The 23,621-nt window shown below is 40.0% G+C and overlaps 2 protein-coding genes across 2 annotated transcripts; both read left to right on the top strand.

The window, feature by feature from the left end:
• The first annotated feature begins 113 nt into the window (after positions 1–113).
• Positions 114–6,369, top strand: TMBIM4 (transmembrane BAX inhibitor motif containing 4). Its single transcript, XM_030238563.2, has 7 exons — positions 114–281; positions 1,339–1,447; positions 2,707–2,812; positions 3,888–3,921; positions 4,836–4,953; positions 5,416–5,461; positions 6,098–6,369. The coding sequence occupies exons 1-7, from the start codon at positions 188–190 to the stop codon at positions 6,302–6,304; spliced, it is 714 nt and encodes a 237-aa protein (XP_030094423.2). The 5' UTR covers positions 114–187; the 3' UTR covers positions 6,305–6,369.
• A 1,053-nt stretch (positions 6,370–7,422) lies between these two features.
• On the top strand, positions 7,423–10,382 carry LLPH (LLP homolog, long-term synaptic facilitation factor). Its single transcript, XM_009095063.4, has 3 exons — positions 7,423–7,588; positions 7,668–7,851; positions 10,152–10,382. The coding sequence occupies exons 2-3, from the start codon at positions 7,671–7,673 to the stop codon at positions 10,313–10,315; spliced, it is 345 nt and encodes a 114-aa protein (XP_009093311.1). The 5' UTR covers positions 7,423–7,588; positions 7,668–7,670; the 3' UTR covers positions 10,316–10,382.
• The last annotated feature ends 13,239 nt before the right edge of the window (positions 10,383–23,621 follow it).

Below are 23,621 nucleotides of genomic sequence, written 5' to 3'. Positions count from 1 at the left end.
CCGACACAAAAGCGGCACCCGCGATCGACGCGCTCGGCCGCTCGGCGGGGCGCCCTGCTCGGCGCTGCGTAGCGCGGCGGCGGCGCCCGCGATCGATGCGCTCGGCCGCTCGGCGGGGCGCCCTGCTCGGCGCTGCGTAGCGCGGCCGCGCCCCCCGGAAGCGGAGACAGCGGCGGCCGTGGTGGCCATGGCGGCGGAGCAACGCTACCCGCGGAGCTCCATCGAGGATGACTTCAACTATGGCAGCAACGTGGCCTCGGCCAGCGTCCACATCCGCATGGGTAAGGACTGTGGATGAGTGGGAGAGCCGCACGGCCCCGCCTCAGCCCCCCAAGCGCTTGCGGAGAGGTCCTGTTGCCCCCAGTGGCGGCGCGATGAGGGGACGCGGCGCCCTGCGCTCCCGACAGGTGTCCCTGTGACACCCCGGTCACCTGTGGCCTTGAGCCGCCCTCCGGCTCCGCTCAGTGTTTTAACCTGGCCAAACCTTGAGAGTGCGGAGCCAGGGCGCTGTTTAGTCCAGATTAGGCCTCAAGGGTGAGGGGCCGCGACCGGCGAAGGCTTTGTCGTTTAACCGTGAAGGGGGTAGGTGATCTGAGAGGGGTCACCCCGTGTACCCGGTACCCTGTGGAGATTCAGACTTGGTTTTGTTCAGCGATGGGTTTTGAAGCCCAAACATGACACATGAGATGCGCAGTCCCTGCAGAGACGCACCTCCCCGGCGGTGTTGAGGGAAAGCCTGGACGTGGCAGTTGGTGCCATGGTCTGTGTGACATGGCGCTCTTCGGCCAGAGGTTGGACTCAGCGCTCTCACAGGTCTATTCCAACCGTACTCATCCTGTGATTCATGCATACTAGAATTAGTGACTGTAATTACAGAAGTTTAACCATAAGACTGAAGGATTGGAATTTCTTCTGAGAGGTTTTAGAACTTTTGTTTCTTCCACGGAAGCATTTGGCATGCCTTCCATGTTGATCCTCTGTCAGTTAGGTCCATTAGGCACCAGTAACATGATGGAGAAGGTGTGCTGTCTGTATAGTGAGAGTGTGTGTACATGGGTCTTAAACTGATCCAAAGCAAATTCCTTGCAAGTGTTTTCTATATTTATTTTGTCATCATTGTTAATAATTAAATAATGATGTCCAGGAATAAATGCAATTTTGCTGTAATACTGTGTCAGGTTTTTAAAGTAAAATGGCTTTTTATGACTTTCTTCTGTGCTTTTTCACGATGATTTTATTATGAAAATGAAAACTTGTATCTGATTTACTGTATCTGTACAGGATCTGATTTGAACTTTGAAAGTGTAAGTGAAAAGTGGTTTCATTTTTATTTTCCAGCGTTTCTCCGAAAGGTCTACAGCATTCTTTCTGTTCAAGTTCTATTGACCACAGTCACATCTGCAATTTTCCTATACTCTACTGGCGTGCAGGCATTTGTTCATGAGAGGTAAATTCTAAGGTGAAATGCATCTGTTTAGCATGTGTTAGGTATAAATTATGTAACTTGTTGTTACACTTCAATCTTCCTAATCCTTTTTATAACCTGTGTTTTTGTTGCTCTCATAGATACTTTTTAACTTATTAGGGAGTAACTTTTCTTCTCTGACATTTTTCTCCTTGGTTTACTATGAAAACTATTATCTGTTTTGTTGTGTTGTTGTTTATTTTAATCAATGCTTTATTAATAGTGCTCATTTCAATATTTGTGCTATGCAAATTTTTATGTGAGTTGCAGAACATCTCAGTAACTGACATTTCTTGTTTTACAGTCTAAATACTTTTAGAATCTCTTTATAATGCTGTTGTTTATAGATGCCTGTTCCAAAAAGCAGATCATGTATTGTTCCTCTTCCTCCCTCTCCCATCTTCTTTTTCCCCTTACCCCCTCCCCACTCCCCCAAAATAATTAGTCTACTTAAATTCCGTGGGTGTGCTTCATTTTGCCTCTCAGATTTTCATGATAAAGTAAGTCTCAGAATGCAAACTGTGGTGAACAGGCCAGGAAAAAGAACAGCTGGGAAAGGAGGAGAGCACTGTTTTCCTCTAAGCACACTTTTGGACTTCTACTTTCACTTTAAAGCCCAAATATAAAAGGAGGATTAAACACTGCATGAGAGTTTCAGTTTCTGTATAACCTATAGTGTATACAACAGTGGCTGTAAAACTACAGTTTTCTACTTTAAGCTGATAATTTAAATTGTCCTGCTTTCTTGGAACTGTTGAGATTTTGTGTTTCATGTTGGCCCCATTTTCCTTGGAGGGCTGCTTGAATGATTTAGAAACACTTAGCGATTACTACTGATTTTCTTTGGTGCAGTTAGTGCCCATGTTTGTTGCATTCAGGTGCTTATGAAAAATAGTTCACTGAATATGGTGTTCAGAACAGGCAAAACAGTACATATACTTTAATGCTATTACTTTGTATGGATGGATTTTCTTCTTTGTATGTGCTCATTTCCAGGTCATGGATTACTGGGCTATCTTAAGCTTTAGTATGAAAAAGTTGTCTTTACTTGTGACTGCACTATTTTTAACTGATTATCTGTAGTAGTATGTTTTAAACAGTTTTATTGTAAACTTGCATTACATTTACTTTGAATATCTTTTCCTAGATAATCACTTAAAAATTTGAATTTATCTAAACTGTTCCATAGTCTTACAGATATTTAAATTTGATTACTTTTTCTTTAATGTGGAATTTTACAGGCCTGCCTTGCTTTTGATATCTGGGTTTGGATCTCTGGCTGTAATTGTGGCTCTGACCCTCTACAGACACCAGCACCCTGTTAATTTATACCTGCTCTTTGGATTTGTAAGTGTTTAATTAAGTTAAATTATTAATTGATTAATTAATTCAATGTAATAGTCCCTTGAATGTCTTGCATTTTAATTAATTCCTTAAAACTAGAGGTATGTCATTTGTTTTTCTTGTATTCCTTGAAAGACATCCTATATATTTGTGAAGGGCTGAGTTACTTTTTGGAGATTTTGTCCACAGGTTGTTCCTAGATAGCAGGCACTTCTGGTTTCTTTCAGCATCTTTTTAGAATGAGTGTTAGAACTTGGGACCAGTTTGAGCAAGCGTTATTGCGTGTATGTAGAAATCTGTCTGCTCTCATTGTCCTGTTGATGTCAGGAATTTTTTCTATGCAACTGCTCAGTAGGAAAGGAGGAGGTATTCCTGTTACCTAAATTGTTTAATGGACAGCCTTCAGCAGAGACCCAAACCAGCCATATTGTTTATTCCTCCAGTTGTTGTCTTTTTGATGCTCAAATCCGAGCGTGTTTCCAGCACAGGAAGATCTGTCACAGCTGTTCTCAAATTTTAGTCTTCTGCCTGATGTTGTGAGTATGTGGATCCAGGCTTACAGTTGCTCTTGGATATTTTGGATTATGTAGCAAATCAGTCTTCTGAAAAGAAGTCACAGTAGCTCAATTAAAATTTGATGTTTTAAGAGTTGTCTAGATTGTATTTGTGATAAAACAAAAAGACAGCTTTGCTGTGTAAGTAAACAGATTATTTAAAGGGTAAGTGTGGAAAGGAAACTGATGCAGACACTGTGTTAGACAGCTGTCCAACAAGATACTACAAATGTATTACTTTTATAGTCCCTTACAAACAGTAGTTTGTAAGAAGTGTCATATAAATGCTGTGCAGTAGAAAATGTAAATGACATTTTTCTATAGGGACAGTCTCTCACTCATTTTCACTTTGTATTGTACTTTTTTAATATAACACAACTTCCAGCCCGGAAGGACATTGTGATTGCCTTTTCTTGTTGAAAATTAAACATGTTTTCATACACAAAGATTTAACAGGAGATCTAATGTTTAATGGTTTGACTTTTTTTCTTACCCTTCTATTTTTTTGGGTTTGCTTTTTGTAGACGCTACTGGAAGCACTGACAGTTGCCATTACAGGTAAATAGAAGCCATCCTGTTGTCTGTTGTCTGATTCCATAAAGAATTTGGAAAATTAATCCATTATATTGTACTAATTGCCATTAGGGTTTTCTAGATGTGACTAAAATGATGATGAATCCTGTTTTAAAATTTCAATGACAGTGATAGGAGTTCAGCAAAACCAGGAAATCAAGGGAGAAAACTGAATTCTGATTCAGAAATTAAACTGTATAAACCTGAAATGAGAAATGAGTTGAGGAATCCATTCTTTCAGTATAGCTGAAAATGTTCTCTTTCATAATGTTCAGCTCTTAGCAGAGCTGATCTTCAAGTCAGAATAGTCCTACCTGCCCCCTCAGTCTCGTTAAAGGGTTGACATGGTGCAGTGTGCAGTCACATCATGGCATCACCTTGAACTATACCTTACAGTATAAGATAAAACCTCTTCATTTTGGCCTATGATATCCTGATTTGGGGAAAGGAAAGATAAAGGAGGAAGGAGGGAAGAAAAAGGTTACACATGTTTCTGTTATTTTTCACCTCCTGTCCCCTAATCAAAACTTCAAGCTTTTATAGGGGATTGTTTTATTTTCGCCTTGTTTCAGTATTGTGAAAAATTCATACAGTTTTTTTCAAGATCTCTGTTATCTGTGCTTAAAATATTTCTGTTTTGTTTTGTTGCTGTGTTCATAATTCTTACTAGGGAAGATCTGTTATTTTCATTTAAGAAGCTACAGCTATAAACTAACTGTCAAACTTAGCCAGCACACAATCCCTGAGTCCTGTGATCATGAATTTGAAATGAGAAGTTCAGGCATAATTTACTTAATTTTGTTCACAGTTAAGTTTAAATTTCTGTTTCCTCAAAAGATAACTCAGCAAATGCCTAGTGTAGAGTTCTTTAATTGACAGATTACTTTTTCTGTTTATAGTGAGTTTCTATGATGTCTCCATTGTCTTGCAAGCCTTTATTCTAACTACTGCTGTATTTCTTGGATTGACTGCATATACCTTGCAGTCAAAGAGAGACTTCAGCAAATTTGGAGCAGGGTATGTTGTCATATTGATGATTTTTTTTTTGTTGTTGTTGTTGTTAAGGTTTTGGGGTTTTTTTTTCTTTCTTAAACCAAGCTTTACAGGTATAGTAAGGAATACAGGTCAATTGAACCTGCTTCAAGGGAATGGTGAGGGTTATTCATTTTACCCATTTCTGATCCTTGGTAAATTCTTTTCAGTGATAAAGAATCTTAAAACAATTAGAAAACTAGTTTACGTGGATTTGTCACTGAGAGAGAAGGCAGATGTTTGAAATCTTTAAAAAATTAAAGTTAGAACATAACTTTTGACAGCTTTACAAAACTTTTACTGCTGAGACCAGTAAACAGTTGGCATCTAAGTATTCCAGACATTTACTTGCCAAATATATTGTGAAGAGGTTTTAGAAGAAAGGAGGATATTTTAAGTCTAAAAGAAAGTATATTGTTGCTCACAGTGTAATTTATTTTCTTTCAGCCTCTTTGCTTGTTTGTGGATTTTAATCATCTCAGGTTTCTTGAGGGTAAGATACTTCATATTCACAGAATGGTGTGGGTTGGGAGGGACCTTAAAGATCATCTATTCCAGCCCCCTGCCATAAGCAGGGACACCTTCCACTAAGATCAGGTCACTCAGACCTTTTACTGACTTCTAGTGTAACTAAAAGGTTTGGGCCAGCCCTCTATAGCTTAATGAAAGAAAATTGTTAACCAGATCCAATACTGTTCTAGATCGTTCTGGCGATCATTTAACCACACGTTTTCAATTTAGATCTTTGTTGGGTGCTGTTCTTGCCAACATAAAAGGGGTATTTGGGTTTGTCAAAATTTGTCAATTGAGATCCAGTACTTGATGAAGAGAATGTGAAGGACATCTGAAATTTAATTATATTTTGGTTTTCTAGTTGTTCTGCTGTTAGTATAGTGAAGACCAGAGCTTCCTCCCTCTTAAGTGGAGGCACTTTTACTCAGTCAGAGATTGTGTGACTGGAGAGTCTGTGGAATAAGAGCATTGAAATATCACCATAATGCTGTGGTTTTGTGTACATAACACTAGAAAGACTGTGTTTTAAATGTGGCAAATCATTATGCAGGGATTTTATTATTAAAAAAAGAAATGAAATTCACAAGTATCTTTTTCATATTTTATCTGCCTCCAGCTGTTTTTCTACAGTGAGACAATAGAGTTGGTGTTTGCTGCTGCTGGAGCTCTTCTGTTCTGTGGATTTATTATTTATGACACTCATCTGCTGATGCACAAGTTGTCCCCTGAAGAGTACATACTGGCTGCAATCAATCTCTACTTGGATATCATAAATCTGTTCTTACACCTGCTGCGTTTTCTGGAGGCATTTAATAAAAAATAGTCAAAAGTGGAGTGGTTTGACTACAGCACAATTAAAGTTAAGTTTATGGATGATCTGCAAACTCAGTAGTTCTGCGTTCTAAAGACTGAATTTTTATTATGTTTGCATTCCATAAATATTGGTCCCTCCTTAGGGGGAAAAATGGCTTTTTACATAGCTACAGCTCTTCTCCAGACCATGTATATTATGTAGTTAACACGCTGTCATCATGACAGTCTCCTTTTTAATCACTTAATTTGCAGTGTAATTAATGATTAAAATTTTGCCAACTCCTGTTTACTTCAGAGTAAGCTTCCCTGCTGTTCTGTAGCTGCTGAAAATGTTTCCTTTGGCATTGATAATTCATTTTTGTACCACATAAGGGTAGCATGAGTTTACTATTGTGCAATGTTTCACTAAGATTTTTTTTTATTTTTTTTTTGGTAAATTGAAATGCTGTCTCTGACAGAGGTACCCTGTCCTAGTTAAGGGCTGTCACTATGGAAGCTGTGAGGGTGTTAAAACAATTAAAGGGAATATTCTTTATTTTAGTACTATTTATTGCCTATCTTTCAGTGTTCTAAAAATCATTTGGAAATTGATTATGGCATTTTATCAACTTATGTATAATAAAACTCACAGTGTGTGTCACTAAAAATTGGAAAGCCTTTATTCTGTTCTTGCAACTGAGACTGGAGAACTTCGCGATGCTGAGAATGAGCGCCGCCGCAGAGAGGTGCTGGCAGGGTAGAGGTGCTGTGACTGTGGCTGCTTCCCACGCTGTGGAGATGCTGGAGGGGCAGGCAGCATAAAAACGGTTTTGAAAGGCTTTCTTCCTGTTCAGGAAGGGATTGTTAGTGCTCGCCAGTCCTGTCAGGGAGAGGTGGGAGACGAGGAATGCAGTACTTGGGAAAGGTGCGCGTCCTGCCTTCCCCACGCTGGCACTGGATGTGCTTTCCATGAGGCTGTCCAGCTACCACTGCGAATGGGTTTGAGCGAGTGTCATAATCTCCCCCTTTGCCTTAGGATTTCATTCAGAACAGCGGGGCAGGAGCTAAGAATAAATCCTTGCTTTTTACGTTGTGATGGAACACGTTTATCCTTTCATGCCTCGCCCCGGCCGCGCAGCAGCGTCTGGGCACAGCCCCGCACGAACGCAAGCAGGAATGCAGCTGCGCGCGCTCGCTCGGAGACCTACGGTAGAGCCCATCTACCCCCGCGGGAGGACGGGCGCCTCCGCTTGCGCATGCGTAGGCGGGCCGCGTGGCCTTCTGCGGGTGTGTGTAGCGGCCTCGCGCGCGGCAGGTGAGCGGCCCCCCTCCGCCCCCCCCCCCCCGGAGTGCGCGCGGCCCCCTCTGAACCGCTCCCGCTTCCCTCCCCGCAGGACATGGCGAAGAGCCTGAGGAGCAAGTGGAGGAGGAAGATGCGGGCGGAGAAGAGGAAGAAGAACGCGCCCAAGGAGCTGGAGAGGCTGAAGAAGATCCTGGGAACCAAAGCGGATGTAATCATGGAGGAGGTCAAGGAGGTGGCGACCGTGCTGCCCCCCGAGAAAGTCCTGGAGCAGAGAGGTGAGTGCGGCTCGGGCTGGTTTTTCCTGCTGCGGTCGCCCAGGTGCCGGAGGGCCTGCGGTGCTGTTACTGGTGCTGTGACTCTCACCGCCGGGATCAGCCGTGTGGTTGTTGCAGGAGGAGAACAGGCAGTCGGAAAGCCTGTGTTTTAAAGCTAAAACACTGACCCTGGTCATTTCGCAACACTGGCATCCATATTGCATCCGATCACTCGCGGAACAAGGTTATTAACGTTTGGTTTTAGTACGTAAAGTATGTAATGTATTGTGTGGGGAGACGTCTCTGAGAACTTCAGGTGAATGCGGATTCACCACTTAGCAGTTGTTCCAATCACGGCATTATGTTTGCTGCCAAACTGTCCTAATTTGAGGAGGCTGCTAAACACACAGTAGTTGGGGTAGCAGTAACACGGGCCTAGTTTCTGAATACTAACTAGTTTTGCATTGCACATGGTGCAGGAGTGGATGGTATTAGGTGTCTACAAAAAAAATGCCATCCTCCTCCTTGTGTCTGGAATCGAATGTAAACTGTAAAGGAAGTAACCTAGGAAGGGGAAACAAAGGTTTTAAATAAGTTCGAACTGGATGGGAGTCAGAAAGACACCTCCTCTTTCCAAAGCTGACATCCAAACTAAATCGTAGTCTTATTTTGATTCTCCAGTTTGTGCCACTTAAGACGTTCTGTTACTGGAAATGGAAATAGAATGGTATATAAAAAAAAAACTTGTCTAATTAAGGTTAGCATCAAGTATAAGCTGTAATTTTATCCATGGTTCAGATTTGTCCTACAAACCAGGTGTAAAAATTATTCTTTAAGGGTTAGTTAGAATTGAATTTCCAAAATGTTTTGGAACACTGTCAGACTTCTGATGCTGAAGTTGAAGAAATCATTGCTTTAAACCTAGTTTCTGAAATAAATGCATGGCTGTCTGTTATTTTTGCACCTCCTTCCAACTCTGCTGGCAACTTCTCAACAGGTGGCCAGTTTCAGTTGGTTTTTTCAGAGAGATAGCAGTCTCAGAAATACCTAAGAAAATATGCATTTCACAAAACAGCAACAAGTTTTGTGAAAATAATGGTGTTTTCTTTGAGAGGACTTTTCAGGACTAATGTGAGCACAAAGGAGGTCACATTGCCAAGTGTTACGAGAACTGAAGTAGATAAAAACTTCACCCATAATATGTACTTCCTGCAGACAGATAAATAGTTTTCCAGCCAAAGAAAGTATATAGGTATATATTACAGATATCTTACTGTATTACTTTAGGGTATTGTTTACAGCACACTGTGATTTTTTTTTCCAGTTTTTCTTAAGAAAAAAAAAAAAGGTCTGCCATGCTGGATAGGCTTTTGGTTCTGCCACCAGGCCCCCGTGCTGATAGCAAGTATTTGCAAGCCCCCCAATTTAGGGTTGCATAAGCATATCTCTGGTGCAGATTCCTGTAGCTTATCATCCTCAACTGTTGAAGCAGCATGTTGGTCTTTTCCTTGTGCTTTGTCTCCCAACATCAGACAAGCAGTTCATAAAAGTCTTTTTTCCTCTCCATAAAACTTGTGGTAAAGGCTTGAGTTGCACGCATATGGTTTGGGAACAAGGTTGGGATGAAATTACAGAGCACAGTTGCAGTCAATACTTAGCAAGGTGTTCCTCTTGCACTTTCTTATCTCACTGAGACATGACATTCATTCGTGGGGAGTTAGGCAGCTGGAGACACTGTTCCTGGGAGTGACCATGTCTTGGGCAGTCTTCCTCATGGTAGAGATTAATCCTCTCTTTGTGCCTGTAAATGTGTTAGACCTGATGTCATGCTCACTCCTTGAGGCAAGTGTGGCGTTGCTGGCTGATACTTACTACTGTAACTATATTTCACCTTTTCTCCTTACTATTCTTTTTCTTTGTCTTCATCTACCATTCAGAATAAATTTTAGAGCAGATCTTACACATTACATCCTAAAAAGTGTGTAATTGTGCATATCTTTCAGTAAGCCTATGTTTTCATGCATGTTTCCATGATGGAATATACAGTGTTCTTAGACACAGGATTGGAACAGATTGCAGGTGAAAGAATAAGATGCTTTGCCCAGACATGGCCTTTAGGAAAAATATTGCACATCTACTGTCAACTGTTGAAGTTCCTGGGTTGCAGTTGCATTGATTTGGAAAGTGCTTTCAGTTTATAAACCCTTCAAATACTGTTGTGTCTAGGGATATTTTTATCATTTGGGGGAATCTAGTAACAAAATAGCTTCTGTGAAGCTGATTCACATATTTTATTCACTAAAAATACCTTTAATTTTCAGATGACTGCAAAATGGAGCTGGATAATAAACGAAACAAAAAAACTCTTCTAGACCAGCATGGACAGTACCCAATATGGATGAATTCCAGGCAAAGAAAGAAGCTTAAGGCTCAGCGTGTTAAAGGGAAAAAAAAATCAAAATTGGCCAAAGGCCTCGTCTGGTAAAATCAGTTTTGTAAATATCATTAATATTTTATTACACAAAATAAATTTTCCACATCAGTTCATGAGATTTTGTGCTTGGTCACTGTGTATAATTTATTGTGTTGAATGAATTTTTGAAGAGACTATTTGGCCAGAAAATTATGAAAGAAATTACTGCTTGGTGTCTGCCAAATTTAAAAAGCAAGCTGAGTGCCTTTGAATAGACTAATTGTGTGTGGTTATCTATTTTCTTGGGGTAGTGAGGGTCTTCCATCTTTCATACTGTGAGCACCAAAACCAGTAAAGGAAAACCTAAAAGTAATTAAACCAAATGTTTTTGTACTGTGGTATTTGTCAGTGTAACTTGTCTTTTAGTAAGTATAACCAAAGGATTCTGTAAACACTCAGTATCCTTTAACTCTTTCTGTAAAATCTGTTGCACTGACTTGTGTTGCTTTTAATGTCTGATAATTAACAAAAATATATTTTCATATGTAACTCCAAAATTTTTATGCTGAAACAACACCAAGGCCTCATGAAAGTTCTGCAAGTAAAATGAGAAAGTGTCAGTCTGACATAAGTTCACAGAGAGAACAACAAAATATTTCATTGCTGTCTGCAACAGAAATACTGTAGGAACTAAATAAGTGAAAGTAGAACTGATTCTTTTATTATTAAAATGAGAGAATGCAAATGCACCAAATGGAAATAACACAGTTTTATTTAAGATCTTTTCCAAGTTTTAATAAAGCAAATGAGAATTTTGCTTTCCATATGTATTTTCAGTAGTCTTTTATTCCTTTCAAAATGGTACTTACCTATCCTGCTTTACAATGTGTGCATAGGATAAAATACTGCGTGGTTTTGTAACAGATGCCATATTTGTGATTAGCTACATTTGGGTGCATATTACTTGGCAATAACATGTGATGACAGATGCAAGGGTTAGTTTCCTTGAAAGCTTGTGTTTTTAAAATGTCTCCCATTTCAAGGATGGAAATAATTACAGTACCAACGCTGCAGTATGTTGCCTTTTCAAGTACCAGGCATAGGTAGAGGGCATAACCTTTGTCCAGCTTCATGCCAGATGAGATCCACGTTCTGTAATCGCCCACAAATTGTGGTTTGTAACCATTGTGATAACTTGGGCATAGGAAAGAAGATTATTTTAATTACACTAGGTTGTTGTATGCTTAAATCTGGTAAGATGAGCTCAGTGTGAGACAAAATTAAATTGTTCTGGAAAAATACTGTGTGTTTATTGGTATTGTTAGGGGAAAGATACATAAAAAACTACAACAACGTTAAAGGAAAAATCAGTGTGTCTTCTATTTTTGTATAAATGGATAGTTAATGACTTGGTAAGATATAGGTCACATATTACCAAATTAAATGCTATTAGTAACTTTGTGGTTTAAAAATATTTCCATTAAGTTGATAAAAGCCCTGATAAGTTGATAAAAACAGCTGCTGCTATCAATTTTTTTGGTCTTACTAGATAAATGGATCTAGATTTTGATATCAAACTTACCTAAATGTTAGCATGTAGATTAGGACTACTTTAAAATTGATTAATGTGGAGGAGACTGTTCATGAATGTGTTTAACCAGGAATGGAATGAGCAGACAGGTTGTATTTATTTTTTGTTTTAACAATGTAGGGTTTATTTTGCTTAATACATGCTTTGGGGAATTGAGGAGGGGAGCCCACTTCATGAGCTTAAGTGCGAAAAAACAATTGTTTTTTTCTGTACAGTAAGCACGGTGCTATTTTTGACATGTTGTTTGTAAATCAGATGACTTTCAAGCAGCTCCCGATGGGAAAGCAGGTTGCTTTTCCCGAGTGGAGATGATTAAACTGGCAAAGTCCCCCTATGTAGATGTACAGCTTCAGAGTCAGTTTACTCTTTAGGTGCACAGCCATCATCTGCCTCATCTTCCTCGAGCCTGCCACTGCTGCACTGGCCTTACTCTGTCCTCTCTCCAGGGCTGCTTCACTGCTGCTTCCTCTATAAGAGAAAATTACCTTCATAACTGAATAGTCTTGCTTATTCATGTTTTTATGACCTAACCCTGAGCTTTGTTGTGCAGATTTATTAGTCAACTGCTTTTATGACCAGATTAAGAATTTGAATCTTAAGTGAAAGACGGCAGATGCTGCACTGATGTTTTATTTAGAAGTTGCTTCCTTCCTGTAACAATACTGGCAGTGTGAGGTATTTCCTTCATGGTGTCCGGGATAAACTCAAACATGTTCACTTAAACTACAGATATTTTAAGACATCCTGTTTGATTTTTGAGGTGAAATGGAGGATAAGGAAGGAATAAATGCGGTCTTTACTGGAATAGAGCTCTTAGTCTAGTACCAGTGTATTGTGTACAATTTCATACCTCGCTGGGGTGAGGCAGAGCTCTCTATGGGCCAGGAAATATTTTTGAGAGCTGTTTGGGTGGGATCTGTAATCCCAGGCTAAAAACTGTAATCCCAAGGCTAAAAGCTTGCTTTTAGACAGACAGCAGGAACCTGGCTAAACATGCAGCATGGATGTAACCAGAGGCTGAATTGTGGATACAGCAGGGAAATTGTACTTTCTGGGATACTGTATGTAGATATTGTAATTTTGTATTAGGAATTTATTTTGACCAGCTCTTTTTTTTGAATAGAAGTACCAAATTATTTAGTTGCCTTTGAGTATTTGATTCATACTGCTGAATCTAAAACATATTTCTGTTTGAGTTGATGGAAAAAGCTATGTTTCCTTCCAATAGAAATGAATTTAAACATAATTGGTTTTGACTGAAATACATATTTTAAAACTCCACCAAGGGATTTTTCAAAGAAGTAACTGATCTGCTTCTAAGCAGCATTCTAATAATATCATCATTCATTGGTCTTTACATAAAAAATGTTATTTAGGTTGGGATTGAGGGAGAAAATGTTACAATTGATTAAACAAACTGATGGAAGTCTAAAAGTGTATAACTTAAATGGCACTGTCAAAGTTGTGGTTGGATTTTTTTAAATTCTATAGTTGTATTGTTATGAAACTACTTAGTTGCAACTTTCCACCACCTACCTGCAAAGTGCTGTGGTAACTGTACTTCCTGGACCTACATACAGAAGGCAGAGGAAGTAATGCAGGTACTTTTGAACTACCTGCAGAAAAGCCAGCACTGAAAGAATTAAATTCTGTCCTTTTATTGAAATGTTTATGTGCATAAGATGTGCATGTATTCATGCAGTATAAAAATTGAATTAGCAAATTGCTAAATGTCCTGCAGATTGTTGGCAGTGTCTTAGGAAGATGACAAGGTCTGCCCTTTTTGACCTAGTGTTTAGGACTTGATTTTTAAAGTGAATTATTTCAGATGCCTAAAATAACTGGCAGCACTGATGGTTCCGCTCCTGGGCTTTTCTGGTAACTCATTCCTGCCCTGGGGCACCTCTGCACTGTGTAGTCAAATCAGTTAGGGGACCAGTTAGCTAAGACACACTGAAAATACTATTCCCCATTTTTCAGCTGGTTTGTCTTACAGCTTTACTGTACAAAAAGCAGCGTCAGTAGGAGGCAGTACAAGACCAGGCTGGTGAAGGCACAGCTGTGTCAGGCTGTCCTGGTTCATGAGCCACCTCTCCTCCTGTGGCATTAGTGCCTCTTGGTGAGGCCACTGTGCAGTACAGCATTGTGAAGGTGGAGAGAAGATCTGGAGACAGGTCAAGGAAATGCACTGAATGGGGGTTTTCAAAGTCTTTCTCAACTAGGCATAGTATTGGAGTCTTACCTACAGCCAACACTGTGGTTATAGAAGATGTTAAATTTAGTTTGGGGCTGCTTAGTACTGGGGGAAGAATATCATGGCCACATGGTACAGAATGGTCTCCTCACATGTGGTCACAACTTCATAAACAACGAAAGGAGTCCTGTACAAAGGCTTATAGTGTAGGTCTGTTTCTGTTATTCTACCTTTTCCTCCTGCTGCTGAACAGTTGCGTGGTTCTGACTTTGGAAGCTGGATATCTGATCTGTGTCTGATCTGTAGTGTGAACATGTCTGGTATCATACATTAGGAGACTGTAGCCTTAGCGTGCAGAAATCGGAGTGCTGCAGAGCAGTCTGCTGCTCAGGGTGGCATAGCCTGAATTGAGCTACGGCATTTGTGGGGAGGATGAGACTGAAGTACAGCTATGCATTGCTTTCTTAAGGCCATGGTTTTGCTATCAATTTTAACTTGCCAAGGATTGAAGTTTCAGGGCAGGACTGACTGAGCCATCTGAGAGCTCACTGCTACAGGAAGAGGCTCTTTTCAGCTTTTTCCTTTCCCTTCTCCAGCTGCATTGTCCAACTCGCAATTTCCTACTTCAGAAGAAACAGACATTGGGATTATTTTTCCAAGTTAAAAGTGAGAAAGAACTAACAACTTCCTTCTGTTAATAAACACCGTACAGTTGTGACAAGCCCACCATTTTCACTGTAATGTTATTCTTCCTACACTACTACAGTTTTCTGTTCTCTACCTAATCAACAGTGACAGAATTTAAGGGAAAAGAGAAGGCAGAATAGGAAGGGGATATTTGCACTGTTTCCTCTCTCATCTCAGTCATTTAAACATTGCTCTCTCAGGTCTCTAATTTTTCTCATGCTCATGTAGCAATATAAAAGGTCTGAAATATTAGGAACAGTACATGGTGTGGCAAAGGAGGGCTGTGTATCAAGGGTCCTATGCAAGGCAGCATGAGAACTGCTTATGAAGTGCTTGTATATTCAGAATAAACGGACTTTCTCTGTTTTCCATCAAGTCGGCTATTAGGAGGCTGTGAAAGTTACTTATGTTCTTTTTTGATAAACTACTATCTAGTATATTTTCTTTCTAACTACAGGTAATTTTCTTGCAAGGCTTTTAAAGTCTGAATGCAGATTTCACTGCATTTTTAACCTTTTGCCTTTAACCAGAAGTTGGGTTTGTGGATAGTATTTCAGGAAACAAAGGTGCATTTGTTGTCTCAGGATGGCTCATCTGACTCAGCCCAGCTGGTCCATTCATACACTCAATTTATGCAAAAGGTATAATATCTCTCTTGAAAGGTGGCAAATTCATAACATGTAGGTGCAACAGCTATTCCATGCTACAGCTTGCTACCTCGAGTCTTTAAATTACTTTGACAGTAGATGTTCTGTAAATTTAGCTTTAGATTCTCATGGTGGATTCTCATGTCTGTGTTTGAAAGAAGAACTGTTTTGATCTCCAGATTGTGCTTCTGTCCATCTTGCTTCTGCAAAATCTGACAGAACTTGGTGCAGATCAGAGCTGCAGTTTGTCTTGCAACACAATGCAAAACGTTTCTATGAAAGCTTAGAAGAGCTCAGTGACAGCAGCCCCTTGATTGTAGTCTCTTGGGGTTAGTTCATCACCACTGCTGCTACTGAATAACCTCAACAAAAATGCAAAATTTGAGTTCCCTAATTTGTACAAAAATATATTTAAAGCTAAATTGTTTGTGAGAACTAAGGGGAGATACACTGCTTTTTCTAAACTTGTTGCACCCCTTTGGAATGTGGTATTGTTAGAGGATGTACAGGAAGAAGCTGGGAACTGAAGTGCACCAGATTATGTGCAGAGCTGCAAAGTGACCCATCCAAAGCACAGCTTGGTGCCCTCAGACACTTAGATCGTTTTTTCTCTCCTAAATGTCTTTAAGTCTGCCTGAATTCTTGTGGAAAAAACTAAAAAATTGGCAACACTTTAAAGCAAATGCAACCGTAGTGTGATCTATTTACTTGTGGCCGCTGGAACTGCTCATCCACATCTTGGCTGCTACTGTTGAAGAGAAAAAAATGTTTAATTCCTTGAGTGTGAGACCAGGATGTAAGATCATCCATGGGAGAGGTTACAGGTTGGTACAGGTGTGTTTATATGCAGGCACCTGTGATTTTATCCATCACTTTTAAAGAGGTAAAGTGTCAAACACTAGGCTTTTTCTCTTGGGGGAGAAGATTGCATGTGGCCTTTTTTGTTATTTTGCTTGCTGTTTAAAATAAATACTTATCTGCTAAGCCCTCTATGTGTCCAGTGTTTTAGAAATACTGTTACACAATTTAAAATCAAAATTTGCATTTGTTTCCTTGGGCAAGCAGAAAGATATTAACAGCCAATGCATGTCCTTAACACATGCTATCAAATCTTCCAAATATCATCCCTTGCTAATTGTAGAGATTGGAATTTGAGGAAATTGTAGGATTTTGGGTTCCTTCCCCCATGGAAGAATAGTTTTTTGTCGAGCTCCTTCAGCCGCTCCTGACAGAAACCCTTAGCAGTGGGAAGTGAATCTGTACTTCCACAACTGGTGATTGCCCTGTAACAGCAATGGGAGGAGGACAAAGGGCAAAGTCTGTCACACAATGTATTTCCATCTCAGCATTTCATTGTCCACAACAGCATCACCCAAATTCATTGGTGAGTGAGACTGGGTTATCCGTCGAGCTGTTGCTCGATGGCAACAGCTTCTACCGTATCACGTCGTCACTCAGATTCAGCAGTGGCACAGATGCCCTGAGTTGGTGGCTTCGCTCCGTTTCCCCCTCGGTGTATCTGTGGCACGGCCAACCGGGCCCGTCTGGGTGCTGGGGGAAAGGCGGAGGCGCCTCCCTGCAGGAGCGGTGCGGGCGGGACCCCGCTGGGCGGGCAGGAGCCGCCTGTGCCGGGGCAGCCGCTGCCCGCCAGGCGGCGCCGGCGGCGGCGGGAGCGCGGCGGGCCCGGCACCGGAGCGGCCTCGGGGTGTCCCCGGAGTGTCCCCGCAGCGGCCCCGGAGTGTCCCCGGCTCACGGGCCCTGCGAGGAATCGCACCCGCCACACCCTGTGCCATTTTCTTTCGTGGAAGAGCCGCGGAGCCGCGCCGTGGGCTGGGGCCGCCTTGCCGTGGGTGTTCCCAGCGCTCCTGGGCTCCACGCTCTCCTCGCTGCCTGAAAAGCTGCTGGAAGGGCAGTCACATTTCTCTGTCCTAGTAAGGAGTGGCATTTAAATGTGTAAAACCGCTTCATGTTTTTACTGATGATATTTTTATAACCGAGTGCATTTATTCTCTAAAAATACACTAAAAATGCTCCTTCATGAAAATGCTGCCCCAATCTTATTTTTTTTTCCCCCTTAAACATGTCATTTTTCCAGAGAAGTGCACAAAAGAATCCATGACTTTTTCTGATATGTAGTGGCTTGTGTTTAAAAGGGAGGCTTTTTAAAAGCCTTTTATCAATCAACTGAAGCATTTTAATGACAATTTCAGAAACTCAGTGGAAAGAGAGTTGGTTTATATCTGCTTATTTTATTTGCATTTAAAAATCTCCACGTGGTGATTTCAGCTAAGGTCCTGTGTCAGGGAAATCCAGAAGTGAAGTTGACCAGAGACAAGTAAAAATGCCTGTGTTGTTTTCATTGTCCAAATGTAATGATGTGCAATGATTTAAACCAGCAGTTTCACATGGTTAAAAATGAATTAGATTTATAAAATTCTAAAAGTAACCTCAGACACACCAAAAAGGATAACAGTTTGTGTTAGGGTAGCATTAGTTTTGAGACTACAAAAACTATTTTCTATGCATTCACAAAACAAAAGTGTTTTTATTTTTAGGCATGCACAGAAAAAAAGGGTTGTTTTTATACCAACAAACACTGTTACAGCAAAAGCATACATTCCTGCAATTATAATTGAAGCTGAGAAAAATAAAATAATCTCGAGCATTTCTGGAGTAAATGTAAAACAATATAAATTATTATAAAATTAGAAGGAAAAAATATTTTGGGAATACAAGATACACTCTGTTAGAAAAAAACAGAAAGCAATGTTTATTTATCTAAACAGAAATTTAAGAAATACACACAATGATACAGTTGAACAAATTTTTGGAATAATATTTAAAATTGAAAAATATTTTTTTAAGATGCCAGAAAATAAATGTTGTCTAATTCATACAAATAAAGTTATACTTGGGGGGAAAAAATAAGTTAGAAATAGATTTAACTTGCATAAATCTATACAAATAAAGTAAATTTATGTTGTAACTAAACCTACCAATTCCAGTGAATGAGAATTTTGCCATTCATTGGTCTGGAAACAAAGGTTAAAGCTTGGGGGGAAAAAAACCCCTAACAAAAAACCAGGGAAGCTGAAATTCCAGCTTTCATTGAAAATAAATGAACAAAAAAGTTTTGCAAAACCTTTGCAAATGTTAATTGAAGTTCTAAATACACTTACTTGTTTTTAGAGTTATTACATTATCTTTCATTCACAGACTTTACATTTTGAAGTCTTATTTCTGTCAGAAACTTCACTAACACAAAAGTGTAAACCAATGAATTCAACTTCTGGTCTGCCCTGACATCTTTAGAGATTGTTTTGCTGTGGAAGGAAATTAAATAATTTCCAAAATGATTTTTCCCAAGTATCTTTTTGCATTAAACAGGTTTTGGGTTCAGTGATTCCTAATGAATTTGGATATGTTAACAGTGACTGGATCATATCCAAATATGACTTGATGGGAAAGCCATTAGTTTTTTTCCCTGAGGTTACACTGGGATCCCATCTGGTGATTGCTAATAAATGTGGATACATTCTGGGAAAAAAAAGAGCTTGTATTGGATTCTAGTATGAATTACTGGGAATGCAGTTTCTTGAAGATTCATTCATGCACTTCAAGGAAGCTGAAGTACTTTAAAACTTGACAAAAAGAACATGACATAAGACTTCAATTTTTTTTTTTGTAATTCTACAGCACAATAGAATTACGTTTGAGATCAGCAAAAATGTATTATTATGTAAGAACACGTATGACAAAATCCAAAGTAAAACCATCCATTAAAATCAATTTTATATTTGATTGTAGCTACCAAATGCTTACCAAAAAATAAAACTTTAATTATTGAGTGAGTGCCTGAATAGTTTTCCTCCATAGCAGGATGAAATCTAAGTCACATTTCTCTTTCCTATGCACCATCCACAACACTTAGACGAGTTTCATTTTTATATGCAGTGTTAGGGAGAAAGTCTGAAAAGGACCAGAAACGAATGTTTGTCTCCACAAAGAGGAAATGCACATCCATTTTCAAAATCCTATAAATTCTTTGAAAATACAGCAGTGTGTTTAGAATAGTAAGGCTGGTGGTTGAATGCATCTTAGGTTATTTGTGAACACTACAACTATTAATTACATGCTGGGAAATACTGTATTTCTTTTTGTAAAGTAAAAATACTGTTATCTTAAGCTTACTTTTTTCTTTTTTCTTCTTTTTTTGTCTTTTTTTTTCCTTTTTTCCCCTTTTTTTCTTTTTTTTTTTCCTTTTCTGTTTTTTTTCTCCCTTAACAAACCAATTATTAGCCAGGGCAAATTGACCCTGGTTTTGATCAAAGGAGCAATTTATCTCATCCTGCAGTTCCTGCAGCCTAACAGCTATCTGTTGTTGCAGAATGTGCAGGTCGCCTTTAGCTGCCGACCCCATCCAGGCATGAGAAAAGGGAGTGAGGAAAAACCTATAAAGCCCAAAATAAAACTGTGGGTTCTTCTGGTTCTTGTCAGGTTCAGTTACAGTGGTACAGAAACAGCAGTAAATTCACTGAGGCTCTATCAGATCAAAACAGCTCTGTTATAAATATCATTCATATAAACCATGTGGGCGAGAGAGAAACTGTCAGAAGAAGGGAAAGGAAAATAGATCTTATGCACTTAAATAAATTATATGATACTTTTATAGATTATAGCAAAAAGATTAAAGCTCACTAAACATACATATGCCTATGTATGTGTGAGTGCATGTATGTGTGTATATTCACTTGGTAGTATTCATTTAAATATTCAAATGTCTTAAGTCAAAATATTTTACTTTAATAAAATACAGAGATTTCAGTGACTGTAGATAAAATTAGAGCACAGTATAAATCTAGAACAAGAGGTTCAAAAAGTGCCTTATGTTTTCCTCAAAAATTGACTCAATGGCTTGATGCACTTTTAATTGGATGAACAGCATAGTTCTGCTTGGTTTTGCAACTGGTGAGCAGCTGAGAGGGTTATGATTATTGAAGGTCATGACCTTTAAAGGTGATGAGGATGTGATGACCAAAGCCCTTGTTTGCCTACACAGTTGACAGAAGAAGGTTGTTTCATTTGTTTCCCTGCTGTAATTAAAATTATCAGCCAGAGTTTTAATGACATACCAATTTGACAAATTCCCTGTGCTTGATGGTAGTATGTCTGGACATTTTATATTTTGAGATGCCTTGATACAATTACTGGAGTGCAATTAACAATTCCTTTACATGAAATACCTAGAAATATCTAGAAGTTGCCAGGTGATAATGTACTTTTCCTCCTTTCTGACCTCAGCTAGATCTAGAGCCATATCTTAGCTACATGAGTTCATTAACTCTTGTGGAAAGATTAATACATACATGTCAGTTCAGTAAAGCATAAATGAGATACTGCACACTAGCAAACCATTAACACTGCAATGGCCACAGCTGTACAGGATGAAAATAGGGACACATTAAAATGATGGGAATGCACCCAGCTTTTTAACAAGGGACTTAGGTTTGTTACATGATTTCATGAGAAGTGAAGCTACACGCAGTTTACACAGCATCTACCAAAAGGAGTAAATCTGTTTCTTAAGAACTGTCATATTTTTAGGCACACCACTAACTTTGATGTTAAATTATTTTATGTTTTAACAATTTTCAAGTGGTTTTTCTTCTTGCCACTGTCTCCTGATTCCTCGCCCAGGGGAGCCGAGGTTGTTGAGTTCTACTGTCAATGCTGTGCATTTGCTGGCTCAAGTCCCAAGTCAGCTGAACAGACAGATAGTTGCTTCAAAAGGGTAAATGATGGGATTCAAGATAATTTTGGTACTTAGCTGCTCACGGTAGATAGCTTACTGCCTTGCAGGTCACTCCTTAATGTTACAGGGAGTAAAGCCAGAGACAAAGAAAAATGAGGTTCAATGAAAACCAGGAACACAGAGGAGGAAATGTGCAGAAACAGGACTCCTAACTTAAAAACTGTGAAGCAAAAGGAGCCACAAGCTGACCCCAAAGCTTCCTCTGCTCTTCTCTGTTGGGTTCACATGTTCACTTGGTGCCTATAATTGTGTCTCTGATCATGTCCAAAACTGTTGCAGACTGATAGTGCGTCCTTAAGCACAGCTGGGAAATCAGAGCAGCATTCACTTATTCCAGCTTTACTCTCTTTATTTAGAGACTTTAATCAGAGCTGGTTATCCTTAGCCACATTTTCCATCAGGGGAGGAAATAAGGGACAGCTCAAGGGGATATTTAACTCAATTTTTTTTTTTTTTTTTTTTTTTTTTTTTTACTATTTCTGCATATGCTAATCTGTTTTCCTCTACCTGCTTCTGTCCACTCACTACCGTGAAAGGTTTGGGTGAGTTATGTGGATTAGATCTTTAGCTTAGCAGTGCTCAATATCTTTCTCCCAAATTTCCTCTTTTCCTCCCACACTCCCTTCCCAACCAACAGAACCCACAACCTCATGGCTCAAGCCACAGGGTGACAGGAAGGAAGAACTTAACTCCTTGCAAGCAGAATTTGTGCCTTGCATCAGCCTTGTAGCTGTTTCATTTGCGGGGCAGTATCTGAGAAGACAAAACTGTTGGGATTTTGGAGGAAAGATGCAAGTAGCATCCAGCACACTAGAGAGCCTCTCTGTGGATTGGTTGTGAGCAGACATCTCCTGCTAGGCCTGCATGTGGCACTTTCAGGGAGGAACAGAATTCAGAATACATCTTGAAGTGGATGATACTGATTTTAGACAGCTGCCCATTCAACACATTTGAGCCTTCTGCAAAGCCACTTATTGCTCCCCATAAAAAGAAACATTAGGCTGGAAAGTCTGTGGATCTCTGCTGAAGTCTGTGATCTTGAAGCTTAATACTGAGCGCTTCTCTCTTTTTTGCATTTATGTGTTTGGCTGAGTGTTGCTGTAGGGACTTAAATCAGTAACTTCTGCACATGTGCAGGTGTGTATAAATTCTCAGGAGTCTGAGAGAAGGAATGTAGTGTGGAGGAGAAGGATGACACCACTGGGCTCTGTCTGAGGCTGATGCTAAAAATGAACGAGCAGGCCAGATCTAGCACATGTGCTTTTGCACTACTAAGGAGCACTAAAAAAAAAAAACCAAAAACCCAAAAAAAACAGCTTTCAAATTTTAAAGATGAAGGACAAGTTTGGCAACACCTTTGATGGAATCACCATTCTGGTGACCTCCCTGCTGCAAGGATGTCAGGAACACCTCCTCTCCCTGGGAGTCGTCCTCCCTGCTCTGCCATGTGTTGTTGGCTTGGAGGGGCCAGGATTATCAGCAGCACAGCCAGCAACAGTGGGGTGGCTGTTTATCCAGAGGTGAATCAGAGTGCATGCACTGAGCCAGCACTGTCTGTGGAAGGGGTGCCCTGGGTATTGCTGATGCCTGAGTGTATAGACCTGCTTTGTAAGGTAAGCTTTTTTGTCTCTTCTTGACTGCAAATGCTGTGTCTCTTCTTCACTACAGATGGTGAATTATATTTTTCTGTAATTTTGTTTTCTGCTGCAGCTGCCATCCAGCCCTCTAAAGTAAAAATCTATAAGCTACTTCTGTAAGTCACTAGGTGGAAGCATCTACCTTAATAGTACTAGCAAAACTCCTATTTAGAGAGGTAAGTTTTTCAGTTCCTCTCATCTTTAGTTCCCACATCACATTACACAATGTCTCATTATCAGATGCTTTTAATAGCAGTTCTTCTACTGTCTGGTTCAGCAAAGTACCTCAGCACCAGACCATCCTCTGTCCTGATCCTGTAATGTTTGGAAACGCACTTTATTTTGGATAGTGACTAACACTTGCATGTTTGGGACTTCATTTGGTGAGACATACAAGTATGTGTTCAAACTGAGCTCACAGGAGCAAATGCTTTAGTGGCTGAGCTGGGACTAACATAAACCTGACCTGCAAACACCTTCAGCAAAAATCCAGCATGAAGCCTTCTCAGAAGTGCTTCCTGGGCCCCTTCTTTCTGTACCAGTGCCTCCCATCTTCTCCAGGCTGTGGATTCTCTTCTCCCTTTCCTCTCTCCATTTACAATAATTGGCTGCCTTGGAGAGAAGCCAAGATGCCAATCAACTGTATGTGACCTGGGCAGCCTGGAGGATGCTGTCATTACACTGGAAAATGTCCCTAATTTGCATAGAGGTCTTCTGCCACATCGTAGCTCTTAACTAGATGACTACTTCTTCCTCCAGGTTTTGGTATCCTGATTCTTCTCCAAATCTGTTCTGGTCATTGAAACCTGA

This window comes from Serinus canaria, chromosome 1A (genome assembly GCF_022539315.1).
Source record: "Serinus canaria isolate serCan28SL12 chromosome 1A, serCan2020, whole genome shotgun sequence".
In the NCBI taxonomy this organism is placed as follows: Eukaryota; Metazoa; Chordata; class Aves; order Passeriformes; family Fringillidae; genus Serinus; species Serinus canaria.
This window is presented reverse-complemented; position numbering and strand designations above follow the sequence as displayed.

What these genes read in the sequence shown, in the direction of transcription:
- TMBIM4 (XM_030238563.2), top strand. Translation starts at nt 188, where the DNA reads ATGGCGGCGGAGCAACGCTACCCGCGGAGCTCCATCGAGGATGACTTC. An exon ending in CAGGCATTTGTTCATGAGAG is followed by an intron (nt 1,448 to 2,706) that starts GTAAATTCTAAG and finishes GGAATTTTACAG; the next exon opens with GCCTGCCTTGCTTTTGATAT. An exon ending in ACTGACAGTTGCCATTACAG is followed by an intron (nt 3,922 to 4,835) that starts GTAAATAGAAGC and finishes TTCTGTTTATAG; the next exon opens with TGAGTTTCTATGATGTCTCC.
- LLPH (XM_009095063.4), top strand. Translation starts at nt 7,671, where the DNA reads ATGGCGAAGAGCCTGAGGAGCAAGTGGAGGAGGAAGATGCGGGCGGAG. An exon ending in GAAAGTCCTGGAGCAGAGAG is followed by an intron (nt 7,852 to 10,151) that starts GTGAGTGCGGCT and finishes TTTAATTTTCAG; the next exon opens with ATGACTGCAAAATGGAGCTG.